We start from the raw sequence: 9,639 nt of genomic DNA, 5'->3' as shown, positions 1-9,639 counted from the left end.
GAGACTCTGTCTCAAAAAAAAAAAAAAAAAAAAAAAAAAAGAATCTTGGGGGTACCGGTCCCTTTTGGAATAATTTTAGGGACCCTTCCCCAATTTGCTTTATTTTTTGTTTTTTGAGACAGAGTCTCATTCTGTTGCCCCAGGTAGAGTGCAGTGGCATCATCACAGCTCACTGCAACCTCAAACTCCTGGGCTCAAGCTATGGTCCTGCCTCAGCCTCCCAAGTAGCTGGAACTATAGGCCACACAAGCCACCACGCCTGGCTATTTTTTTCTATTTTTGGTAGAAATAGGGTTTCACTTTTGCTCAGGCTGGTCTCAAACTCCTGACCTCAAGGGATCCTCCCACCTCAGCCTCCCAGAGTGCCAGGATTACAGGCGTGAGCCACCGCGCCCGGCCCCCATTTGCTCTTGACTTTACCAGTATCCCTTATTTCATTCCAAACTCTACCTGGCTTCTGAGCCTTTTTTTCTTTTGTTACACTTGCTTGCCCTGTGTGTTTGATGACGGAATTTGCTCCCCGTTCTGGATCCCCGACTAGACTTTGGAAACTATTTGAGAATGGTTTGCACACACATTCCCTCCTCAGACTCACCCAGGGTATTGACCCAGTCTGACTCAGCCTCAGCCCTCAGAGACATCACTCTGCCAAGCCTGACTCATCACCCACTCTCCTGATAATCATTCCCTGTCCTCAAAGAGGGTGGGGTAAATGGGCAGAGTAAAACGTTTAAAAAGAGAGGAGAGATGCAAGAGACAGAGGGGAAGCTATGGAAATGGAAACTTAAGAGAAGGAAGATGTAGTGTAGAAGGCAGAGGAGGAAAAAGAACAAAGAGAAAGACACCCATAGATGGGTCAATCAAAAATAGAGAGAAAATGGGAGACAATGGAAAGGACTAAAAAGAGTGAGTATCAAAGTCTTTTGAAGTGTTATGACACTGATCTCATGGTCAGTTCATGGGAGTCGTGCACTTCACTGTGACAACTGGCATCACCTTTCCCCTCTGTACGAAGCACTAAGTCCCAGATCCTCAAGTGTGGGCCACCAGGCCTGCTGTACCTCTCTCTAACATAGTGTCCCACACTTTGTACTGTGACCTTCAGGAATTCCACTGCCAGGAGTTACTTACGTGTTCCATGTAGCTTCTAGTCACCTTGCTGTTCTAAGCCCGAACTCCCCCTCTTTTCCCTACACTCCCCAATTCTTTTCCAGCTGACTCTTTCTCATCCTTCGAGACTCTGCATAAGCATTATCTCCATGAGCAGACTTCCCTAAAGTGCATACATACGTAGACACTCCATAATGTTTGTTACACTTCACTACTAAGCTGCCATTTTAAACCTAACTTAAACCTTTTAAAGGGATCTTATCCTCAAAACTCAGAGCATCTGTTATATTTTCCATTTTTAATTCTCCCTCTGAAATATTCTGAATGCAGTTTTAAAGGATACAGGGTGTGTATGTGTGTGTGTGTGTGTGTGTGTGTGTGTGTGTGTGTGTATGTAAGTTAGTATCTGCCTCTAGCTGTTCTTAATCTATTACCTCAGGAGCCCTAGGAAATCAAATAATATTTCTTAATAGAACCAAACGTTAATCTTTTCTGATTATATTGTGATCATTCACCCAAATCAGATACTGATTAAACAGAATTATATTGATTTCTTCACAGAGTACAAAATAAATAGAATCATGAAATTGTTCTGTTAGTGACTTGGGTTGAAATTCTCCTTCTCTAACACACATATTTGCAACTATCAAAAAAGTGCTAGCCAGGCACGGTGGCTCACACCTGTAATCCTAGCACTTTGGGAGGCTGAGGTGGAGGATCACTTAAGGTCAGGAGTTTGAGACCAGCCTGAACAAGAGTGAGACCCTGTCTCTATAAAAAAATAGAAAAATTAGTCAGATATGGTGGTGCATGCCTGTAGTCCCAGCTACTTGGAAGGCTGAGGCAGGAGGATAGCTTGAGCCTAGGAGTTTGAGGTTGCAATGATCTATAATGATGACACTGTACTCTACCCAAGCAACAGAACAAGACCCTGTCTCAAAAAAAAAAAAAAAAAGTGCTAACTTGAAGTAAAAATCCAAAGACGTGTAATTATGGAAAAAGAGAAATTCCATTCCACAGTTAAGTATTATTTTATTTCCTTTTTTTAGTTTCGATACTCTGATTGGCAAGATAAATTGTTTATGTCCTTGGGTACCATCATGGCCATAGCTCACGGCTCAGGGCTTCCCCTAATGATGATAGTGTTTGGAGAAATGACTGATAAATTCGTTACTACTACAGGAAACTTCTCCATTCCAGGTAAGCATTTCTCTATTTTTTTTTTCAATTGATAGTATTTCTTTAACTGGGTAAAAGATTAGAAATTGATTTTGCTATTCATTATCTACTTGTTTAATGATTTGGACATCTGATGACTCCAGATATCACAGAAGGAGATGTAAAATTCTCAGAAAATTCTTCAAATACTCGTTAAATTTTAAGAAATACATGTATGTTGTTTGACTTTTAGTACAGCGTAAGGAAATACACATGAAGCTTTGCATCCAATAAAGTAGGAAAGTTGCTCTACTTGAGGACAGTGGAAATATACAGAGTATATCTGTGCAGTGTTCACCCCATTAGTAATTACTGACAAGGTTCAAAATCCATCAGTTAACTCGGCAGTATTTCTTAGTTGTGCTCAGCTTGTAGATCTGTTTCTAGGTTTTCTTTTTTTTCTCTCCCCTCCTTCTTTGTAAAAAATAATACCCATTTTCTGTCTCTAATTTTTGGACCAACCAGATTGACTGGAAGTCGATATCACACTTCGCTAAAGAGTGAATGGATTCAATATGGGCATACTATGCCTTGGACGTCACCCAAAGGACTGTAATTACTGAAGAGCCAAAGGGGCCCCATAAGTCACCTTTAAGAGGGGTCCCTGGCAACAGCCTTGCAGTGGGGTTCCGGTGGACACAGTTCTTTTCATACTAGCCAAATTCAATAGAAAGGAAGATTTCCACACTTTCTACCAAGCCTGAAGGCTGTTTTCCTCTAAGAGACCTTGTAGGCACTCGGCTGGAAAAAACTGAGTGAAGCTTTATTGGTGCACAGATAGCAGAACATTTTTACAAAACTGATAAAGGAAAGGCAGCAAGGATACCAGAGAAAATGTACACTGTGTGATTTAGGTAGCATTCAGTAAGAGCTTTCAGTGTTCACTGACTGAAAACTATATATTTAGTTACCACTGTAGGGCTTAAGTGTAATTTCCTAAGAGAATATGATTGCTTGATTAATACAATAGGATATGTTTACATAAATAAATACTGATAAATATTCGTGCCTTTTAGAAATCCAGTAAAAGCATCCTTTGAATATTTGAATAATTATTATGGGTACGTAATAGTTGTATATCTTTATAGGGTATGTGTGATTTTTGATACAGGCATACAATGTGTAATAATCATATTAGGGTAATTGAAGTATCTGTTACCTCAAGCATTTGTCATTTCTTTGCGTTAGGAACATTTCAATTCCACTTTTTTGGTTATTTTAAGGTATATCCTAAGTTTTTGTTGATTATAGTCACTTTGTTGTGCTGTCCAATATTGTTCATTCTATCTAAATATCTAACTATATTTTTGCACCCATTAACCATCCTCACTTTATTCCCCCCTCCCCACTTACCAGCCTCTGGTAACCATCGTTCTACTCTCTGTCTCCATGTGATCAATTGTTTTTAATATTTAGCTCCCACATATGAGTGAGAACATGCAAGATTTGTCTTTCTGTATTTGGTTTATTTCACTTAACGTAATGTTCTCCAGTTCCATCCATGTTCTTGCAAATGACAGGATTTCATTCTTTTCATGGCTGAATAATATTCCATTGTGTATATACCACTTTCTTTATCCATTCATCCATTGATGGACACTTAGGTTGATTCCAAATCTTGGCTATTGTGAATAGTGCTGCAATAAACATGGAAGTACAGATAAAAATTGGTTTCTACTTAGGATTAAAAAAATCAGATTAGTGGATGAATGAAGAAACAAAATATGTTATATACATACAATGGAATATTATTCAGCCTTAAAAAGGTAAGAAATTCTGGCACATGCTATAATGTTGACGAACCTTAAGAACATTATGCTAAATGAAATAAGCCAATCAAAAAAAGAAAAATACTGCTTGTTTCCACTTTCATGAGGTATCTAGAGTAGTCAAATTCACAGAAAGAGAAAATAGAAGGGTAGTTAGCAGGGGCTGGGAGGAGAGGGAATGGGAGCTGTTGTTTAATGGATGTAGAGTTTCAGTGTTACAAGATAAAAAAGTTCTCAAGGTTGGTTGTAGAGCAGCATGACTATACTTAACACTACTGAACTGTGCACTTAAAATAGTTAAGATGGTAAATTTTGTGTTACATGTATTTTATCACAATTAAAGTTTTTTAAAAATCACATTGAAACAGTACAGCTCACTTATCACAGATGCATTCTCTTTTGGACTAATTTTATTAGTTGTGGGGTTTTTAAGATTACTTTACTAGCACCAGAAAATTCCACAACTTTCTTACTTGGAGCAGTTTGCTTTTTTTATTTACTTGCTTCTAATTGTGAAACCAAATGGTTTTGAAGTTGGACATAGCACACAGGTGCCATGGGCTGTGCTCACGGACAAATTCAATGTCTCTGTGGAGCACGGCACAAGCAAGTCACTTACAGACCTGTGACTGCTAGAGAGAGAAACTCATGACAGTTGCCAACTTGGTTTTGGTCCCCTCCAAATTATAAACATTCCTGTTTGTGACCCTTGCTCCTCTGTAGCCACATTTGTCATTAAGCCTAATGGCTTCTTGGAGGATTTGGAATGGGAAGTTGCTCAAATGTTATGAATTTCCGCTATTCACGGTTTGGTAGGTTGTAGGAATACTATTCTCAAACCTCTTTGGAGAAAAATGAAATCTTTAAAGGATACTCACTCTAAGTCCAGACTACTCACTGATATGTTTAGAATTGTAGAGTTTAGAAAAAAAATCATGGGTGTTGGGGGCAGATAAAGTATTTAGCTGAGATCCCAGGAGATGTTTATTTAGAGTCTATTCTTTAAAATTGTCGGATTCTTGGACAGGTAGGCTTAATGGGAGCCAAATGAAAAGAGAATGTTAGAAGAAAAACAGGTTTAAATTACAAGACGGTCTGACAATGACTTACTGTGAACAGAGCCCGTCCTTGTCAACAGAATAAAGCTACTCCGTGGCAGAGTTCTTCCCTCACAATGATTCAGTTGTGCAGAAACTATGCACAAAACATTCTGCATCCAAAACCTTAAGGACAGAGTCATAGAAAAAAGGTTTTTTGCAGAGCATCAAGAACTTGATATCTTTATGCCAAGTCTATGTAACTGTAATAATCTAGAAAACTCTGTGGAGAAATTGCTGCACCCTGTATGTCCTTGCATTGCCTCATAGTTGAGGGTGAAAAGGCATTTTTGAGACCTGAGTTACCTTAATTAACTGTTCATAGTGCCTAAGGTGCCTGAACAAACATCAGCTCTTTGTTTTGTGCTAAGCAGTTTGTACATGATAAAAGTAGTTCTAGGCAGAACCAAGAAAGGCAGACATTGATTTACTTTGAGACTCAAATGTGACAATGAGGACAATGTTTCCCCATCTGATCCTTAATGTATATACTTATTATTCAGACCCTTCACTCATTAGCTGTGTGATGTTTCTTAACCTCTGTGCTCCTTACTCTTCTTATCTTGGAAAGGTAATCATAGATTTACAAGTAGAAATAAATGAGATGATTTATGTAAAGTGTCTGGAACATAGTAAACAGTCAATAAATACTGGGAAAAACTAACTGTGAGAACTTAGAAATGAAAGAACCACTCTAAGATTGTGTTTCTTCATCTGTAAAAAGGATGGATTATATGGGCACTCCCTAAAATGAATAGGTAGCTTTAAGAATTCCCCAGTTCCTTGTTAGAGGAGGCATTCAGATGGACTGGAGTGGGAGTTCTCCTTCCTGGCATATTAGAATCACCTGAGGTGCTTTTAAAAAATGTGATGCTCTGGACTCAGCCGAAGGTTCTGGATGAATTGGGCTTGGGTGGAGCCCAGGCATCTGTATTTTTAAAGCTCCCCATGTGATTCTAAAGGGCAAACACCAGTGAGAACCACCAAACCAATTGGCTACTTGGAGACTGCTTATGAGACTGACACAGAATAGGTAGCATCTGACAAGAACAGGTGTAGGCCCTTTCCAGATCTAGAATCCCATGACTGTTGGGGAACACACCAGCACACTTTTGTCTCACCTTTGTCACAGGCAGCAGAAACTCTGTGTTTCCAGGGGGCTCAGGGACTCCTTGGGTTATTAAGCTAGCCCTAGATTCCCATTGTTGGCCTGGACTCTGAGAAAGGAACAGGTGAAACCTGAAATGCCCATAGATTCTTTTATTTCCTAGGGGGAGAGTCAATTTGAGTTATGATATCTTCATTGAGAGAATTGAAAAGTTTGAGGTAGGTATTGGAGGAGAAAAAACATTTAAGATTTTACCTATTTTCAATGCTCATGGAAATAAAAAACCACAATGATTTCTACAAATACTACAACTTTAGAATAGCTTGTCTGCCTCTAGTTCCAAACACAGTTCCAATTTGCCATATTTAAGACCTCAGGAAGGAAATGAGCACACAGAACTGAACTGATAAGAAGAGAAGTAAAATAGGGTATGGCTCCTCAAGGGTCTGAAAGCTGATAAGGGGCTAGATTAATAATCAGAAATGTGGCCAGGTGCTGTGGCTCATGCCTGTAATCCTAGCACTCTGGAAGGCCAAGCTGGGAGGATCGCTTGAAGTCAGGTGTTTGAGATCAGCCCGAGCAAGAATGAGACCCCATCTCTACAAAAAATAGAAAAATGAGCCGGTGTGGTGGCACTCGCCTGTAGTCCCAGGTACTTGGATGGCAGAGGCAGGACCATAGCTTGAACCCAGGAGTTTGAGGTTGTAGTGAGCTATGATGATGCCACTGCACTCTACTCCAGGTGACAGAGCGAGACTCTGTCTCAAAAAAAAAAAAAAAAAAATCAGAAACATTTCACTGTAAATATCAGTAGAAGTTATAATCCTGAGGGAAAAATTATGCCACAACTGGGGCCACATACGTGGTAGTTGATTCTGATAGTAGTTTGAGTTTTAAATAAATTTCAACCTTATCTCTACTTTGGCAAAAGATAAGAAGGATACACAGCATCCAGAAAACATGACCACTGGGCTGTGTGCACATGATAAAGGAACAAAGATAGACCAGTTTCTCTCCTAGGATCATGGGAAATGGGAAATACCTACCCTGGTGTGTTTTCTCAGCAACGCTATGGTGATACTTTATGCCGTTGTTTTGTGAATGCAGTAGATATAGGCTGGTTTGTTCTTTTTTAATTTTTCACTTTGTTTTCTTAAAAAAGTAAAAATAAGTCGTTACCACATGTAGAGGACACCTTTGTCTGGGAAAGTTTCCTTGTTATTTCTCTCAAGAATATGTCTGTGACCTTGCATGCAAGTCCAGAGCGTCCTCTCTCTGCAAACAGGAGGGGCTAGGGAATTGAGATGCAAACATCTGTTTGCTGGAGACGAAACAACAAGGAACTGGGACGTGTTGAGTCGGGGATGGTGTGGGAACAAAGAACTTGCAGTGGGACAGTTGCCAAACAACCTGTATTATAAATAAACAGCTTCAGCGAAAGCTTTTCGCTGCAGCCTCATACTGTCTTGTGGTGTCTGTGTCTTTTTGTACGGGCTGCAGCCATGTGTCTGCGTCTTTATGTCTCTGTGTTCATTCCTCGGTCTGAAGTCGGGCCACGTCACCACATGAATCAATCAGTATAGTTTAGTGTTATGAGCACAGGCCAAACTGCCTGGGCTGACATTCAGCCACGTGCTAGCTGTGTGACTTTGGGTAATTTATTTCTCTGTGCCTCAGTTTTCTCTTCTTATCAGTTCAGTTCTGTAAAATGAGGATTTGTAAAATAGTCCTACCTCATAAGGGAATTAAGTGAATCAACACATTTAAGGTGTTCAGAACAGTGCTTGGCATATAATAAATGCTCAGTGAATGTTACCAATTATTAAAACATGAAAACCAGGAAAGGTACCTTGATATTTTTATCAAATTGGCTCAAATTGATAAACGACATATTTCCTTCCAATTCATACTGCCAGAATTCTGGTAAAAATACCAAAATACAAGACGTGGAATTCAGGATGTTGACTAATTGCTAGTGATCCACTGCCTTGCCTTTGAGCAACTTGTTCTCTTCTGTCTAATTTTTCCTCCTTTGCAATGGATATAATTCAGTCTCTCCCATATTTATGTCATAGGAGACACATAAAGGAAAAACACAGAGATATAAAAATATATATAGAAGCAAGTATCGGTGAAGTGCTTTGAGCCACCAAGAAAAAAAATGCCCCTTAAATTTTGTGTTTTCTATTTTAACTATTTCCCTGCTCTGCCTGCTGTGTGCTGGTGGCTCCCCTGTCCCTTCATCGGCTCCTCTATGCTGCCTTAGGAAGCGGCCTTGCTAAAAGCTGAGACTGCTAGGATGAGGGAGACCCTGGGACGGATTATTTTCCCCCATCTGGGCCCTTGAAGACCCGTACCTAAACCCTCGGACTCTTTACTTGAGCAAAGTAAAAAGAGTGCACTTGAGTGTGAAAATAAAACAGTGATTTTTAAAAAGAGCCTTAAATAAGGTAGCATCTTGCTTTCATGTATTTCAATTCTTAACAAATCTTTTATTGTCAACTGAAGAATGATGAGGTTTATACATTTGGAAAGGAGAGTTTTATTTCTCAATAAGGGTTACAGCCTACAGGCTGGCCGTCTTGCAGGCTGAGAATCATAGCCTATGGCTGGAAGCCAAAAACAAGCACTTTCAGGGAATGGTAAAGAAAACAGGAATTTATGTTGAGTGGAGTGGCCAAATGTATGTATTTAATAAGCTATAAGAGGAGGGATGAATATTTATGAAAGGAGAAATATACACATGCATAATTGAGCTTCATACCCTTCCATGAGACCCATGTTCAAAAAATGGTGGTGTCAGCATGATCCAAGGATGGAGTTTTCAGCCCTCTGACATTGAAAGGTAAAGCAGAGCTCACGAAAACCCTCACCACTCATCCTCCGTAGACTGGCCAGAACCACTCCATGGTTGGTAGTCTCTTATCAGGAAGGAACACTGGCCAGTTGTGCCAAAACCACAAAAAGGGAGATGCAGTCATGAAATTGGTTGAAATCAGCAGTGGAGCAAGTCTTTCCAAAGGGCTGGTTTCTGTTTAACCCTTAGGGGAGAAAGCCTAATGGTGGTTGGGGAGGGAGGGGGTATAACAAGGCGTGTCCAACTTCCTATCCCAGCTTGGCTGGGAACTCAGTTTTAAGGTTTCTTTGGGGTCCCCTTGGGCAAGACAGGGTCTGTTCAGTCAGTTGAAAGGCTTAGGATTTTATTTTTATTTCTCACTCTTAATAGTTCAGTCTTTTTAAAATGTTTTTGTTTTGTTTTTATTTAGTGAATTTTTCATTGTCGCTGCTAAATCCAGGCAGAATTCTGGAAGAAGAAATGACTAGGTAATTGAGATAT

General features: G+C 39.7%; 1 protein-coding gene across 1 annotated transcript in view; it reads left to right on the top strand.

The window, feature by feature from the left end:
* Positions 1-9,639, top strand: part of ABCB4 (ATP-binding cassette, sub-family B (MDR/TAP), member 4) — an 80,206-nt gene that overhangs the window by 22,913 nt on the left and 47,654 nt on the right. The window contains exons 4-5 of the mRNA XM_012643513.1: positions 2,160-2,310; positions 9,569-9,626. Of these exons, the coding sequence (XP_012498967.1) occupies positions 2,160-2,310; positions 9,569-9,626 (209 nt within the window). The remainder of the gene's footprint in view (positions 1-2,159; positions 2,311-9,568; positions 9,627-9,639) is intronic.

This window comes from Propithecus coquereli, unplaced genomic scaffold, assembly GCF_000956105.1.
Source record: "Propithecus coquereli isolate 6110/MARCELLA unplaced genomic scaffold, Pcoq_1.0 Scaffold199, whole genome shotgun sequence".
NCBI lineage: Eukaryota > Metazoa > Chordata > Mammalia > Primates > Indriidae > Propithecus > Propithecus coquereli.
The sequence above is the reverse complement of the archived record's forward strand: the minus strand, read 5'-3'. Positions and strand labels throughout refer to the sequence as shown.